Below are 16,825 nucleotides of genomic sequence, written 5' to 3' on the forward strand. Positions count from 1 at the left end.
CGCAGTATGTGTTGAAAATAGCACAACTTGTGTTGTTTTTTACACATCTCTGTTTATGTCCAGATAGATCCACATTAATTTTAAGTGCATAGCTTTGGTGGGCACTATGTCGCTTTTGGTTAAATGTAATGTAATATAATATAATGTGATTAGCTTAATTTTTTGGGTGCCACGTGAGCTGTGCCCAGATCAGTGAAAGAGAGGCTGGTGAGGGCAGTGGGGTGGGAAAAGCTGATTCCAGAAGTCGGCCTGCGAGCAACAACATATACTGCCTTTTTTTTGCCTTTAATACGACAGACTGACGGGATGCGGATGGGAGAGAGGGAGAGAGAGATTGGGTGGGATTGGGAAATAACACGGGTCGGACTGGAACCTGGGTCTCTGTGGGCACTAGAGCCTGAATGTGGTATGTGTGCTGTAGCCAGTTTCACCATAGTGCCCACCTCTCCTCCCTCCACCCTCAGCTACATAACATCCTGGACTTTGGACCTACAATGGCTGCCTTGCACTACTCCACTTGCACTACTCCACTTGTACACTTGCACACTTTGCAACTTGTTGTTGTTGTCCTGTTGTCCTGAAAATACTTCTGAACACACTTCTGCTGCTCTTACATAACTTGCACCACTATGCCACTTGCATACTTAGGTCAAACAGAACTACCTCAGCCATTTATTGGCCTGACTTTTGCACTATTATATTGACTGTCTACTGAATGCAATTGCACAATTTCAACCCAAATTTTGCTGCTCTTATTTCTTCATTGTATGTGCCTTCTTATTTACTTTTTATATTGTTTACTTGAATGTTATGTTTGTCTGTGGACTTAATTGGTAAAATATGTCTTGTCTCCACCGTGGGATAGTGGAAAACGTAATTTCGATCTCTTTGTATGTCTTGACATGTGAAGAAATTGACAATAAAGCAGACTTAGACTTTGACAAAGCTACGCACTTTTTACGCACAATTAATGTGGATCTATCTGGACATAAACAGAGATGTGTAAAAAACAACACAAGTTGTGTGATTTTCAACACATACTGTGTACAATCTTGAAACGAATAAAAAAAGCAGTGTGTTGGAAACAAGACAAACTGTGTTGTCCCTATCTGATAGAGATGTGTTAAAAAACAACACAAGTTGTGCTATTTTCAACACATATTGTCTACAATCTTGAAACGAATAATAAAAGCAATGTATTGGAAACAACACAAACTGTGGTGTCCCTATCTGGACATAGAGTTGTGATAAAAACAAGTTGTGTTGTTTTCAACACATTTTTTAAGAGTCTAGGCTACTGTCTTAAGTTAGCTATCTTTTTGTTTTTCAAACCTCCCTCACGTATAATAATCCACATTGTTGTAAGGCATAGTCATGATTAACTACTGAGCTTGCTGCCATTTGTTGAACCATAATTAATTCAAGAGAAGGATGACATTTGTTGATTCTTTTAAAAGGTTTATTTTTTGTACATGTAAGACCTTCTGTGCAGTGGTGGTAGAAGGAGAGCTTTGGTCTCCCGGCTGTGCTGAGCCCACACTTTCTCTCAGGATCAGGGAATGTAACCTCACTTCTTGAAATGAGAGACGGGAGCCGGAACTTTGATGTCCTGGCCTTTTTCCAGGCGCTTTTCGCATTCAATCAGGTAGTTGACACCATCGACGACCGCTTGAACCAGCTCGACCTGTCCAAGGCAAATACAATAGTGGATATACAGTGGACTTAACATTTCTGTGGGCCTGAACCCACTTATTTAACTCTGAGCATCATGTGCTCTCAGGTCTCAGCTCTTAAAGGTCAGCAATCATGATATTTATCTGAATTGCTCACATCACCTCTAAAGGTGTGTTGGCGGTGAGGATGAAATTGTGGTCACCAATACATTCAAGTATGTGTGTGTGTGTGTGTGTGTGTGTGTGTGTGTGTGTGTGTGTGTGGCAGGCCAGGTCCTCACCTCAGATATGCCAAGGCGGTCGTTGTTTGAGATGTCAAAGGTGTCACCCACAGCAGCTGTGTCCACGCCACCGGTGCCGCGCTTCTGCAGACGCAGGTTCTCCAGGATCTTGTTAAAGCGGGGGTCCTAGTGGAGGACACGAACAGACCAGCACTATCAGTGCACATCCCATCACCTCACATTATCTTTAAACTCACGGACATACACTGATGAAGGCATAATGGTCGCAACATTTATAACTAGTGCTGCTACTGAGAAAGAATATTAAAAGACCAAAAGAGTGATTTTGAAGTGCGACTGTCTTTACTATTCTAACCTAAACCCATGTACAGAAATTGGACACATAGAAATAAACTGTAATGGTAAACTGTACAGAAATAAACTTTTGTGTAAAATCACTACACTTTTGCGTAGCCTTTGTTTTATAAACCTTTCAGTCTGCTGAACATCTGCTGACATTTTGGAACATTTCCCGGTGGACTGGTAGGTGGGTGGGTCAGGCGTGGCCTGTACTCACCTTGCTGAGTTTGGGCAGTTTGACGTGCACACCTGCCCTCAGGCCGGTGCCCAGGTTGGAGGGGCAGGTGAGGATGTAGCCCAGACGCTTGTTCCACATGAACTCCCAGCCACGCTCCTGGATAAGATGCTCCACCTACACCATCATAACGGTGCACAGAATTAACATGCACACATTATAGGCCAGTTTGTGATGGTTCTTTCCAACAACAACAACAACAACAACAACACGTTACATTCTCGACACTCAAAGTGCTTCACATGGAAGGGGGGACCTCACAATGTGTAGCACCCACCTGGGTGATGCACGGCGGCAATTATGGAGGTGGAGAGTGAGGGAGTGAATGAGCCACGTGTATTTAGAACTGACGACTTGTGATCTGATTTTATACGATTCAAATTATTGAAATATACGACTCACTCTCTTCCCTGCAAGCTAATAGTTCACTTATCTACAGTGACAGGAATTCATAGCTCACTCTCAATGATAGAAGAAATAAATCAGCTCATATGGACTTCTATCTAAAAACACTCACTCTTTCATATGCTTCAAGGCATATCTGTCCATTGATTAATAATATATGCTATATGCTGGTTGGTAGTTATACTGGCAGCCCCAAAGCCAAAGATTAATAGAAACATGTTTATGTGTTAAATCCCCTCTCCAGGGGCGGAGCCAAAGGGGTGGCTCCGGGTGGCACAGGCCACCCTTGAGATTCGACCCTAGGTGCCACCCCAAATCCTAGTCTACGATTGGCCATTAACATGGTGTAAGGCGGGACCTTTCTTGATGCACTTGCAGCAGTGTAAAGTGTCAGACGTCAGAAATGTAAGTGGCAAACACGCTTGCCTTTATTGGCCAGCGGCACAATTGAACTGCGGAACGAAAGGTTTCCCCGATCAGGAAATATTCCTTAATACGCAACTTTGTGTAGGCTTAACAGAGGTAGCCTAAATATCGTGCCTATGACGATGACAGCTTTAAAAAAAAAAAACATTTATTTTACTTGCTGGATTAAAGGCAGAATGTGGGCTATTGCGCAAATAGATGAATGAGGGTCGGGAGATTCCGTTAACAAAAACCTAAAGTTTTGCTAATTTACTATTATTATCGTAAAATATGTCTCCATGCAGGGCAGGGCTGGTTCTAACCTAGGCTAGGCTACTATATTTGGGTGGGCTGGTAGAAATTTTGGGTGGGCAACATAGCAAAGCTGTCAAATTGGATCAAAACTAACATAAACACAAAACAAACACAAAACAATCAGTACTACCTAGCTTGAGTTGCTGCAGCCAACAGCCAGGGATAGGCAGTATGTCTGATACATGTATGTAAAATACAAAATAGTATGTTGTCATTTTTATTTTATTTAGTTGGGAAAAAATGGCATCATATTTTGTATCAAAATACTTTATAGGTTTGTAGTTTAAAAACAGTGCCAAATTCTTTTGGTAAAACCAATAACCTACTTTTGGTGATGTGATTGTAAAAGTGCAAAACAATGAATGCAGCACTGGTGCTGACTTGTAATTTGCCCAGAGTTGTTGTGATAAGAATATTGAGATTCAGGCAGATAAGTTTCTTGAGAACTTTAGTCATCCAATTCAAACACATGGAAGTCATCCAATTCAAACACATGGAACCGGTTATGTGGTTGCCCTGCAAGAAGTTGCACCATGTGCAACGTGCACAATGTTTGCTCACATACAGTACACAATACCATACCATACTAGCAAACTAGAAATCTAGACGCACCCTAGCGGCAGCAAATTAATTTGCTCAGCCTGTACGTCTAGTATCAAACCATAGGGATTTCTATTGGCTGACGCCGTGGACGCCATCCAATCACAGCCTATTTTGTTAGAGAGTCTTAAGGCGGGCTTAACAGGATAACGACAGTCCCAAGCGACGGTGAACAACAAGGAAGGTGGCTATGGCGAACGAAGAGCGGTTGTTTGAATCGGCGTTAAGGCCAACTTTGGAGGAGTTGGACTTGTGCTTTTCTTTTGAAAGTTGAGCAACACAATGCACTTAAGTCATTCCTTTCAAGAAGGATGTATTTGCCGCTTTGCCGACCGGATCCGGATATGGTCGTGGCGCTGGCCTATTGCATGCCTAGGCAGTTTGAAAGACGATTCTCTGCCCGCCCCTTGGATTAAGCAAGGTGAATGGTTCGATTCCAGACTATACATTTAAATGATATAGGATGGCCCGCCAGGCTAATACCATACTTCATACCAACCTCAAGTTTCTTGAGAACTTTAAAGTTCTCAAGAAACTGATGATTAATCATCTAATCGGAAGACATGGAACCGGTTATGGTTGCCCTGCAACAAGTTACCCCACGTGAAAATTTAATTAACTAGATGTACCGCATAGCGGTACAAAATATGACCGCCGCTCAGTCCTGTACATCCGTTCCGCGAAAATAAATCACACTTCAATTTGTCTCCATATTTTACTCCATCCCCCACTCTTGAAACTTTTGTGTATGCTTGCTTGGCATGCCTGAGTGTGTGTGTGCGGCTGCACAGAAAGTAGCCTACTGGTGCTGAAAAGGTGAATAGATCGTAGAATAGCCAAAGAAGATGTAGCATTGTTATAAAACCTTTAAAATCTCTAAACAAGCACAAGTAGGGCAGTTCATCACAGTTCATCCATTGCAACTGGATTGATGAAAGGTCACTTACACCTGTAGGCTACATTGTATTTGGGAAAAGCAAAAGGTATCAGCATAATGTTATTTATTTATTTATTTGTTATGTATTTATTAACAAAAACATCTCTGTCAGTTCCATGCCGTTTTCAACAGCTATGAAAAACAAAGGTCATGATGGATGGATTTTTTGTGAATGTTTCTTCTTCTACATAAGATTTTAGTCATCTTTAGTTCATGTAATACTTTATTGTCAATGCACAAATTAAGTAACAGTAGTCTGAAACGTTATTGTTAATGCACAAATTAAGTAACAGTAGTCTGAAACGAAATGCTGTTTTACATCTACCCAGTGGTGCAAATAACTGACATGTCCAAATGGGCCTTGATGAAATGCGTCGCTAGACTGCATTTTAACGGGCCAAAGTTGAAGAGCTTTTGTCCGTTATTGTTTGTGCAAATATAGGCTGATTCATGTTCCCTTGCATTGTGTAACTGAGGTCCATGGCTAGTCTGGCTTTCATCAGACCAAGCTCAATCTTTTAAGAAATCAAAAATAAATAGCGGGCAGATCAGGCTGGGTTCACCCAGCCTAGTCCATAGGCACCGATATTGTTTCATTTTCCGATTGAGATATACACGCTTGGCTATTCTAAATGCAAAATGCATCAGGGAGTTATGACAAAACGGTAACTAACAAACTAGATCCTAATAGAAAGCTGTTAGCTTCCCTAAGCTACAGGTAGGATTATAAGGTAGGCCTATTTACAACATAAATTGTCAATAGGCTATGCTGGCTTACACAAATAACATCTCCTTTGAAACCAATGGCTTCGCCTTTACAGTATCAAGCGGACTTAAACTGCCATATCGCGGGCGAAAAGTTGTAATAACATTCACGCAGCTCCATGAGTCAAGGAAAGCCAATGAAGTAGCCACTTCTAAATGGGACCTACTATAGCTTAAGGTGTGTTGCTAAAGCAGCCATAATGAAATGAAGGTGTCATTGCTTGGATACTTCACACACACGTGCTTTTTAATTTCACAGACTACAACTACCAAGCTGGAATCAAAGCACATGATTCCCCTCTCACACCCTGCACGCACTTAAAACAAAATAAACAGGCGTCTCAGTCACGCATGTATAGTCAAAACTGTATCAGACCGGTGTAACGTTGGTAAATCTTCCATTGCACAGAATGATTTTTGTAGCATGTGTAATAAATGACAGTCGAAAGATACAAACAGTGCTGCTATCAATCCCCGGGGACGAAATGACATTTTTCCGTAAAAGTCTAGTGGGGCTACATACCCACCAAATTTCATGTACCCCGGTGGTTCGGTGTCCCGGGTATCAATGACCAAAAATTCAGGAAGTAGATGACGGGAAAAATTCTTGAATTGTGTGCATGTGTCGCGTGTACAAGTTTATGTTTATGTGTGTGGGTGTGTGTGTGTGTGTGTATGTGCGTGCTTGTGTGTTTGCCTCATGATGTGTGTTTTGTGCATGTGCATGCATGCGCATATATGTCTACTGTGTGAGTATGTGTCATAATGATGATTACTGTAAATGTATGTGTGTGCTTGTGTATCTGTTTATGCACATGTGTGCACATGGAATGGGTTAACATGACCCCTGGAGGCAAACATAATGGAAAAAATTGGTCATCCTAGGCCCTACAGTTCTCAAGATATTCACAGAGAACTGTGTCTGCCCTACCCTCCTTTCGGGGTCCAGTCCAGCGGGGGGCTACAGATCAAAACGAAAAATGATGGTTCCATGCTATCCATGTGGGGGGTACATGCCCACCAAGTTTTGTGTACCCGGTCTTTCAGTGTCCCGGAAATCCTTGTTGGTGTACGTCACTAAATGTACACATAAATTATTTTATTGTAAGGCCCCCCATGAACGGAATTCCACAAAACTTGGCGTGCATACAGAGGGTGTCATAATGATCCTACACTTCCAATTTCGTGCAGTTTTGACTATGTTAGGTCACAGATACCTTCAATTACAACACCTCATTTTTACTTTTTGTGTTTAACTAGGTGGCGCTATACATGAAATGAGTGGTTATGGAATGGGTTGACATGGCCCCTTGAGATCAACATACCAAAAAAATGGTCCTCCTAAACCCTACGGTTTTGAGATATTCACAGAAAACTGTGTCTGCCCCCTACCCTCCTTTAGGGGTCCAGTCCAGCGGGGGCTACAGATCAAAACGAAAAACGATGGTTCCATGCTATCCATGTGGGGTTACATGCCCACCAAGTTTAGCGGTACCCCGGTCTTTCAGTGTCCCGGGAATCATTGGACGGAAATTTGGGCAAAAAAAAAAAAAAAAAATCTGACTAAACCTATATGACCCGACCGCTGCCTTTGCCAGGTCATAATAATTTTGCCCAGACTTGTTGTGATCATAATATTGAGATTCAGGAAGATGAAATTGCTCACATAATGCTAATACACTCCTTCATACCAACCTCAAGTTTCTTGAGAAAATAAACAAATAGACAAAAAAGCAGGTCAAATTATTGTAACACCTACAGAAATAGATGGCCATAGAGTGGGGGAAATGTCTTGGATGAGTATATTTTGTATATCTTCATTTACAGTAATATAATAAAATTGATTATATTTTAATGTCCCCATGATGGAATTTGTTTTAGAACAGCATAGCCCAGTAACAGACAACTTAGATTTAAAGATTAACTTTAATATGTTTGTATTACATTTTATTCAAATACAGACATTTTATGTGAGAGTAAGGTATTTGTGCTTTTTTGTAAGGTATTTGTGTTTTCTTCAATTTATGTGAGAGTAAGGTATTTGTGTTTTTTTGTAAGGTATTTGTGTTTTCTTCAATTTATGAGTATGGTGTTTGCATCTGGTTTCCCTAATGTATTTGTGCTAATTTCACATCTTGAGCCTGTTTCTGTTTATCTGGATGTTTTGCCTCATGCCACCCTTAATTAATTAATTAATCAGTGCCTCACTAGTGCCACCCTTGTTAAAAATGTCTAGAATCGGCACTGCCCCTCTCCTTCCTCTGTAATGCTATTCACTGGGTTTTCAGATGGACCTTGACTTAAATTGTCAGTTGTCTTAATAAAATGCTTGTCAAACATCACCTGTTTGAGTCCATTGCAGAACCTGTCGAACACTCTCTTCATGTTGCCTCCCTTCTCCATGGAGATGACGCGGGTGTGGTCCTCCTCATTGATCCAGATGAGGAAAGTCTTGGTGTTGTTGTGCCTGGAGGCCAGACAGTTCAGAAAGTGATGGTGAGAAGGAGGAGTGGAATGTGTGAAGGGTTGAGACGCAAAAACAGTTAAGTCCATTTTTGATGAATTTATAGAACTTTTTAAAAAATGTTTAACTTGATATCAGTCAAACGGTTGTTGGGTTGTGTTGATTTGATTTATTTTACTTAATTAAAAACAACCAAATGACAGTTTGATAGGAACAACCTGGAATTGACAATAAAAACAACATGCACATTTTTCACATTTGTAAAGATGGACTTAATTGTTTTTAACTCTTCATATGTCATAATACTCGTGGCAAGGCAGTTTTTTTTCTATGCCATTGTTTCAAACACAGACGTAATTGAAGGTGCCTTGCACTGACATAAAAAAGAATATATAAGAAAGAGAAGTGCAATACAGTGCAATGTGATATTTATTTATAGTGGTGGCATCTTACACATAAAAGGGGGCAACCCTTATACTGTATGTTCCAAGTCATTCAGCTGCCGGTGGTACAAATCCAAATGCTGTATCACTATCCACCCTAGGAATCTACTATAGAGAACAAGTATGCCAGGAATTCAGTTCTAATCTAATTCTATTTCCTCACACCCACAAGGCAACTTATTTGGCGTTCATAGCTGCATGTATAACGACACCTCAGAGTGCCTGTCCTGAATTGACTCACACAAGCAAATGCAGTGATGGGCAAGCTACTTACAAAATGTATCTTAAATGTACCTTAAAAGGAGAAATCCATCAATTTTTCATAGATCTCTGTTTCTCGAGGTCTCGAGTACTGTTAGTACTGCAGCTACAGCGCTACACTCTGGGGGCATGAACATGGGGGCTCATGAACATGCACTGTAGCTGCCTGGAAGCTCTAATTATTGGCTGCAGAAACTCAAGCTAAGTAAAACCGATTGTTTTCGTAATGACAGTACTCGTGACCTCGAGAATCGGAGATCTATATGAAATTTTCTCCTTTGAAAGTATCTTATAGAGTAGCTTGTAGCTTTGCTCATTACATTTTGCCCATCACTGCAAGCAATGTGCACAGCTTGCCAAGGGTCATTTGTGTAAGTAAAAGCATCTAATTAAGATGAAACTTGTAGCTAGTTCTGTCAGATGTTTATCCTTACAGCAGTAAGCTATGTAATCTGGCTTAATGAAATTCAAGCCTTAAATGTTTCAGTCCAATCTCCGATTGGTTTTGTGCTCTGTGCTCTGTTATCTAACAGAGAGCCATGCAGAACCATGTTAGAAAGCAGTACACACAGCACACATGCAGATTGGGCAAAATGCCCATTTGTTGACGCAATGGTCTAGTGTCCCTACCAGATACCCCTGGCATCAGGCCAGTCACGGGCCATTCCTGCGCAGGTCAGCAAAGGGGACACGGGTTTGTCGAAGAGGAAGTGGTCCTACATGATCAGGTATAAGGTGGGGGGAGGAAGAGAGGAGGAGGAGGAGGAAGAGAGGAGGTGGGGGAGGAAGAGAGGAGGAGGGGGAGGAGGAAGAGAGGAGGTGGAGGGAGGAGGGAGGAAGAGAGGAGGAGGGAGGAGGAAGAGAGGAGGAGGAGGAGGAGGAAGAGAGGAGGTGGGGGAGGAGGGAGGAAGAGAGGAGGGGGGGAGGGAGGAAGAGAGGAGGGAGGAGGTGGGGGGAGGAAGAGAGGGAGGGAGGGGGGAGGAAGAGAGGAGGAGGAGGAGGAAGAGAGGGAGGAGGGGGGGGAGGAAGAGGAGGAGGGAGGAGGAGGAAGAGAGGGGAGGGAGGGGAGGAGGGGAGGAAGAGAGGGGAGGGGGAGGAAGAGGGAGGGGGAGGAAGAGAGGGGAGGGGGGAGGAAGAGGAGGGAGGAGGAAGAGGGAGGGGGGGGGAGAGGAGGAGAGAGGAGGAGGTGGGGGAGGAAGAGGAGGAGGAGGAGGAGGAGGAAGAGGGGGAGGAAGAGAGGAGGTGGGGGGAAGAGAGGGGAGGGGGAGGAAGAGGAGGAGGAGGAGGAAGAGAGGGGGGAGGGGGAGGGACGGAGAAAGAGAGGGAGGGGGAGGAAGAGGAGGAGGGGGAGAAGAGGGAGGGGGAGGAAGAGGAGGGGGAGGAAGAGAGGGAGGGGGAGGAGGAGGGGAGAGGGGGGGGGGGAGGAAGAGGGGAGGGAGAGGAGGGGAGGAAGAGGGAGGGGAGGAAGGGAGGAGGAAAAAGAGGGGTGGGGGGGGGGAAGACCCAGGAGGTGGGGAGGAAGAGAAGAGGAGGAGGGGGAGGAAGAGAGGAGGAGGGGAGGTGGGGGAGGAAGATGTAGTTGATGTAGGAGGAGCTGATGTAGTTTCAGGAAAGTTCTAGTAGCTCAATTTTTCATTTAGAGTTTGGTATATTGAAGAAAATACAAAACATGTTGTGGTGCTATTATGAGATATGAAAAGGCTTAGTATGTTAGATGGCACATAGTGGAAAGGCCTTGAGGAAATCATTAAGTTGTCTCCAGTGTTTTTGTTCAGAAACAAGAATAATTGATAGACTTCATGAACATCAATTACCAATACAATGCTTTAGATTCTCTAGAGAGCAGAGAAAGAATCAGCAGACTGTTGAGCTGTTGGTATGGTTAACTAACAAACTTATTAGAATCATTACCTCTGTAGGTCTGGAGAACCAAATATGCCAGGAAAGGGGGGAGACACACTGATGGATATGGAGGGGGTTTGGACATAGTGTGGAAACTACACTACAGTCTAACTTGGGCTCTTGGCCTCTAGTCTATCTCCTATGGGGTCTGTCTGGCTATTTCTCCTACCAGATTCCACGGGCATCAGGCCAGTCCCTGGCCATCCCAGCTGACAACAGCAGCGGAGAGACGGGCTTATCAAACAGGAAGTGCTCCTGAGCCACGGCAGCATGTGATGGGCAGTCAAGCAATAGAGTGAAGGCATGATGTGGTGTGATGTGATGTGGTGTGATGTGGTGTGGTGTGGTGTGGTGTGATGTGATGTGATGTGGTGCGGTGCGGTGCGATGCGATGCGATTTGATGTCAGTCACCTCCTCCTTTCTAAACCATGACTGCAAGCATGTCCCCACGTTGTAGCTATAACTCTACACATTTCCTACATTGCTTTAGAAACACACCAGGGACAAGCATACATTAGATCCTTTACAATGAGCATCATGTTTGCTGGATAATTGAATCAGTGGTATAACTATTGATGCTCTTCCTTACTCCCCTCTTAGAGATGATGCTAGCCTTGACTGAAATGCATATGGGCTCAGCATAAAAGTCACTCTCTCTTAACCCTTAAAGGAGTACCGTCACACTGGTGTGACGGGAATGTTGAGAAATGAACGTTCTAAAGAATATCTGGGTTCACTAAATTCAACATAGAATTTTAGAACCTTCAATTGTTGCGGAACTTAGAATGTTCAAAAACCTACACGTTGGTTTGACTTCTCTGTCATTGCTATGCACTGCCTGTGAGCTACTCACGTCAATTAGTCTCTGCTGTTCTGCCTCTGTCATGTCGCCCAGGCTGTAGTAGCGGCCGGCAAGGTCCCCCTTGAGGCCAGACAGGGCAGTGACCACGACGCGCTCTACCTCCCGCCGCTCGGCACGCGTACACGCGGGGGGAAGGCTGAGGCCGCGGATACTGCGCCCGGTGCGCACACGAGAAGAGAGCACGTAGCGGTCATCAAACACGCCATTGGTGAGCTGTTGAAGGGGTCACAAGGAGACGAAAGAGAAAGAATAGTATAAAGATGTGATGACATGAGGAAGGAGGAGAAAATGAGAGAACGTTGATGTTTTGTGTCCTTTTCCTACTTCTCTTAAGTAGTAAGTATAAGTATAAGTTCTCTTCCTTCTTCTTTTCATAAATTTCTCCTTGAGGATCAATAAAGTATCTATCTATCTATCTATCTATCTATCTTTCTTCCTCTATGTACTACTGTCTTCTACTACACTTGGACTAGTTCTTGTCTGTCTGCACTCTCATCCTCTAGCAATACTATTGATTGATGCAGTATTACTGTAATTGCTACCCAAGGTCTCCTCTGGACTGTAGCTTGAATGTTAATTCCTCATTTTTGTAAGTCTCTTTGGATGAAAGCGTTTGCTAAGTGAATACACGTAAATGTAAATGTAAATGTAAATGTAAAAGTGTGATGGAATGGAGATGGAGAGGCAGAACAGCAACCTTGGAGGAATCCAGGTCCGTGGGGTGTTTCATGGTCTTGGGGTTGTAGCCGTTGTGTCTGTCCAAAATGATTGGGTCAAAAATATCAGCAAACACCTGGGGAAATGCAACACAGAAAAAACATCTGTGAGGGGTGGGAACGGGACAAACAGCAATGGAACTAGGATGCTAGTCATTATGACGAGTCTTATGCTCTGCTACGTTTATTGGCTGAATTAATATTACTAAGTATTGTGCTTTCATTTCCCAGTGTTGAAATGTTCTTTCATGTTGTCCTCTGTACCTCATAGCTTTCCTCATCCCCTGCTACCATGCCAACGGTCTTAATGAAGGGATGCCCAGGATTGTCCACTCCAGTCTGGATGCACTGGTCCAGGGTCCAGTTGCCAGGGGTCTTTTTGTCCCTCAGTTTGGCATAGATGGCTGGGGTAAGGGCACTTGCCATGCAGTTATTGTGTTTACGGAGATCTGGGAAGTCAGCGCTTTGGGGGAAAATAAATCATGAAAAGCTTTATTGTTATGAGCTGTGTAAAGTGGCTGTCCAAGATTAAGTCTAGACTTTGAAAATATCTTTGTTGAGAATGTTGTAGTATTTTATATAATGTATTGACATTACCACACACACACAACATAATTCAAAGCAAGTAAATTTAAATATGTATGGTTACAATGTCTGTAGAGCGATACATTTAAAGGATTCCTCACAACTCCTTTCAGCTGCTCCCATCAGTTAAATGCTTTAGAGCTGTTTTGGCCAAAAAAGAAACCTAGAAAAAAACGTTCATAGCCACTGCAATATAGATTTAAAACATGGACAAATAGACTTATTTAATTATCTTTGTTTTCTTTGATCTCTAACCCAAGCTTCTTTGAGCCTCAAACCTGAGACCATCTTCATTATCTGAATCCTTTGAATCCTTGAATCCTTTGAATACACCAGACCAGCGCATACTGTATGTAGCCTACTGTACCTATGTAAGAAGCTAAAGATTCTTTGACCTTGGGGACAGTGCCTATCAGTGATCAGTTTAAACTGAGAAGGGGGGTTATTAGATCTATTTCCAGATCTCTCTCTCTCTCTCTCTCTCTCTCTCTCCCACCTGAGCTAGAGGCTTATGGGTGTACTGTACTGCTGATCTGATCTTTGCTGATCTTTTGTCTGGTGGCTGTGGGAGTATATGGAGGAGGTTGCAGGAGGTCACTGGCCCCCTGTAGTCTAAGCTCCTTAGGTTTCCTCTTCCCACCTCTCGTCACCTTTGACTCAGTTATACTGCAGTGACAGCCAAGTTTTTCCAGGCCTGATGACCAGTGAAACTCGAGAGAGTATCAAATTAATCTGGCAATCTCTTTCCCTCTACACTCTGCTTCTCTCTCTCTCTCTCTCTCTCTCTCTCTCTCTCTCTCTCTCTCTCTCTCTCTCTCTCTCCCTCCCTCCTCCCGTCTCTGTTTTTCTGTTACTCTTACACTCAGTGCAAGTTAATGGGAACCCAAATGGAGCGTCTGTCCGTACTCAAAGAAAGGAAACTACTGTACATGCAACTGATCACTGTGTACAATAAATCTCAAAGTGAGATTACACACGTTTCAATGAGAGTGTTTATCTGTCAACCATATAAACCATGGTGTATGGGTGTGTATACTTAGCTGAGTAGTTACCATAGGTACAAATGTGTGTGTGTCTGTGTGTGTTTCTGTCACCTTGGTGGGTATAGCTTTGACCGGTCTCTGGCAGACAAAGCTGCATTGTCACTCAGCATGTAGCCAGTTGCAGCAGTGCCAACGCCAAGGCTGGCCAGCAACACAGCTGTGTTGCGACCACTCAACATCTTGGTGAAAGTCGATGCCATGGTTACAAGTCAGGGATTTCAACTGGAAATACCAAAGAGAGGGTATGTTAAAAAAAAAACAATACTTTAATTGAGTTATACAATACAAGAAGAATGTGTGAGTTCTTAGAAGAGAAACCATGGTCTTCGTTTTGTTAACATCTTGCTAAGATTGATAGCATGAAAGGATTGTCATTTTTCATCCCACTTTCTCACTAAAAACATGTAGCAGTCTTGAATGATCTGTCAATAGACAGAGGTCGTATTCTACATCTTTCATCTTGCCCTAGGGGTCACGCACAGGGCACTCTACTTGAATGCTCTCATTCCCTAAAAGAGAACTCCAGTCACATGACTGTCCTTCTGCCCATGCCACTAGGTCAGCTTGGCTGTAATGCTCCCACACGTGTCAGCTGAAGACCTCACCTGAGCTCTACAAATGTATAGTATAGTATAGTATGTATACTCTTTTGATCCCGTGAGGGAAATTTGGTCTCTGCATTTAACCCAATCCATGAATTAGTGAAACTCAGCACACAGTGAGGTGAAGCACACACTAATCTCGGCGCAGTGAGCTGCCTGCAACCACAGCGGCGCTCGGGGAGCGGTGAGGGTTAGGTGCCTTGCTCAAGGGCACTTCAGCCGCGGCTCACTGGTCGGGGTTCGAACCGGCAAACCCTCCGGTTACAAGTCCAGAGTGCTAACCAGTGGGCCACGGCTGCCCCAATGCACCTACAGCTCCATAACTGATAACCTGTTGATGAGTAAACTGGCCACTTGCTATGGACCTTCCCGCATGTCAGCCAGAGGGATGCCTGTTTGATCTTTAAGTGACACTTAAAGTGACACGTTTTCATGTAAGCTAATGATACATGTGAAAGGTTTGAGTCTCACTGAATGGTAAGCTCTCAGTTAACCCCACTGTCCTATTTGACCTCTACCTAAAAGATTGTCCGCAGTCAGTCACATTTGGTCATATCCTTCAAGAATCCCTGTATATAAAAAGCAGTAATTTAAATACTGAACCTCATGTGCAATATCCTAAGACATATCCTAACCAACTAGGTCTGATAACAAAAATGAGCTCTCCCTCTCTCCAATAGAACCTTTCCATTTCACTTGACACTTCCTTTGACATCTCCCCTTTTGAAGTTCAGTTGCGTGATTATGTGCAGATGACTGAATGCCAGAACACTTTGAATCTCACACTGTAACTAGACCCAGTCTACTAATTTAAGATTGTGGACACACGTCTCTGTTGGCATATAAGCCCCCCATACACACTGCCCTCCACACCTTTAGTTCTACTGCCCTGCCGTGACATTCTGAATGGGTCACATGTGCAGGGTGAGCAGAACCTCCAGCCAAAACATGGGGTGGGGAGTAGCCTACGTGAGCGAGTCCAGCGTGGAGTCCAGCTGACTGTCTCACCGCTTGCAGATTCAGTGGAAATTGCACTGTGCCTCGAAACCCGGCGGGGTGACGTGAGTGAACAGGTGGTTCGTCTTGAGCTTTGCAATGATTTAAGATCTATGGCTTTGGGTTCTCTGGATTACTGGACCTCACTCTAAGAGATTAGGCTATAACATTAGATGTGAAGGAGGAGTAAGAATAATGGATTTCAGCTTTGTTTATATTATTAGAGGATATCGATAGCAAGGACAAATTCCTATTGTACATTTTATGACTTGATATATTAACAATTTAGGTGCCATATGCAAAACCTTGAATACACAACAGTTCTTTAACACTGAATGTCATTCTGATATTTCAAATCATGCACATCTTTGCAGGTGCCAAAACCAGTACACATTATAGATTATACAGTGAAAGCACAACAGTTCACAAAAATGTCCTAATTAGAAACTAGGTGGGGAGTTTACAAGGAAATAAGTACCACTGAGTCAAGCATTTAGTTTGTCTGTCAGTTTAAGATCATGTTAAAAGAGTCTGGGTGTTAGTGAGACAACAGCTGAGGCTGAGTAAGTGAGAGCGAGTGACTCCTACCTGTCAAGACGACGCTGTCTCTCCCTGCTGTGTGACTCTCTCCCAAAACCTGCACTTGGCTTGAGGAGCCTTGAAATCCCGCCCCCTCCATCAGATTAAACTACACCACACTGGCCAATCGGCTGCCTCTAAAGCCTCAACTCAAATGGTGTGACCCCCCTTCTGGTTGTCCAAGGTGTCCTTGAGCCCCCCTATCTAGCTTTGGTCTGGCCACCTGCCCCCAACCTGCCCCCTCATGCTAGGCCTCTGCTGCCCCCTCCTCCATGACTGGGCAGTTGGTCCAGAAGCTCAGGTGACCAGGGGCTCCGTTAGCCACACTGCTACTGTTAAGGCTCAGCACAGTGCGATCCCTGTCCCTAAACTAAGTAAAGTAAGTAATTAAAGACAGGAATCCCAGGTATACATAATGAATTGCTTTTGCAAATTCTTGGAACTATTTCAAAGAT

At 43.6% G+C, this 16,825-nt stretch overlaps 1 protein-coding gene across 1 annotated transcript; it reads right to left on the reverse strand.

Moving 5' to 3' along the window:
* Window positions 1–1,445: 1,445 nt before the first annotated feature.
* ckmt2a (creatine kinase, mitochondrial 2a (sarcomeric)) lies at window positions 1,446–16,495 on the reverse strand. Its single transcript, XM_048234649.1, has 10 exons — window positions 16,380–16,495; window positions 14,245–14,415; window positions 12,830–13,028; window positions 12,547–12,642; window positions 11,841–12,062; window positions 9,715–9,800; window positions 8,260–8,383; window positions 2,472–2,606; window positions 1,955–2,080; window positions 1,446–1,684 (listed from the first exon to the last, which is right to left on the reverse strand). Exons 2-10 carry the CDS (start codon window positions 14,391–14,393, stop codon window positions 1,568–1,570), a joined length of 1,254 nt encoding a protein of 417 aa, XP_048090606.1. The 5' UTR covers window positions 14,394–14,415; window positions 16,380–16,495; the 3' UTR covers window positions 1,446–1,567.
* Window positions 16,496–16,825: the final 330 nt, after the last annotated feature.

This window comes from Alosa alosa, chromosome 23, assembly GCF_017589495.1.
Source record: "Alosa alosa isolate M-15738 ecotype Scorff River chromosome 23, AALO_Geno_1.1, whole genome shotgun sequence".
NCBI lineage: Eukaryota > Metazoa > Chordata > Actinopteri > Clupeiformes > Clupeidae > Alosa > Alosa alosa.

Bases quoted from the DNA above. Each gene is read 5' to 3' on its own strand.
- ckmt2a (XM_048234649.1), bottom strand. From the start codon at position 14,393: ATGGCATCGACTTTCACCAAGATGTTGAGTGGTCGCAACACAGCTGTG. The intron at 12,063-12,546 runs GTTGCTGTTCTG...CCCCTTCAACAG, and splicing joins CGGACCTGGATTCCTCCAAG to CTCACCAATGGCGTGTTTGA. The intron at 2,607-8,259 runs GTGATGTTTGAC...ATGATGGTGTAG, and splicing joins TCTGCAATGGACTCAAACAG to GTGGAGCATCTTATCCAGGA.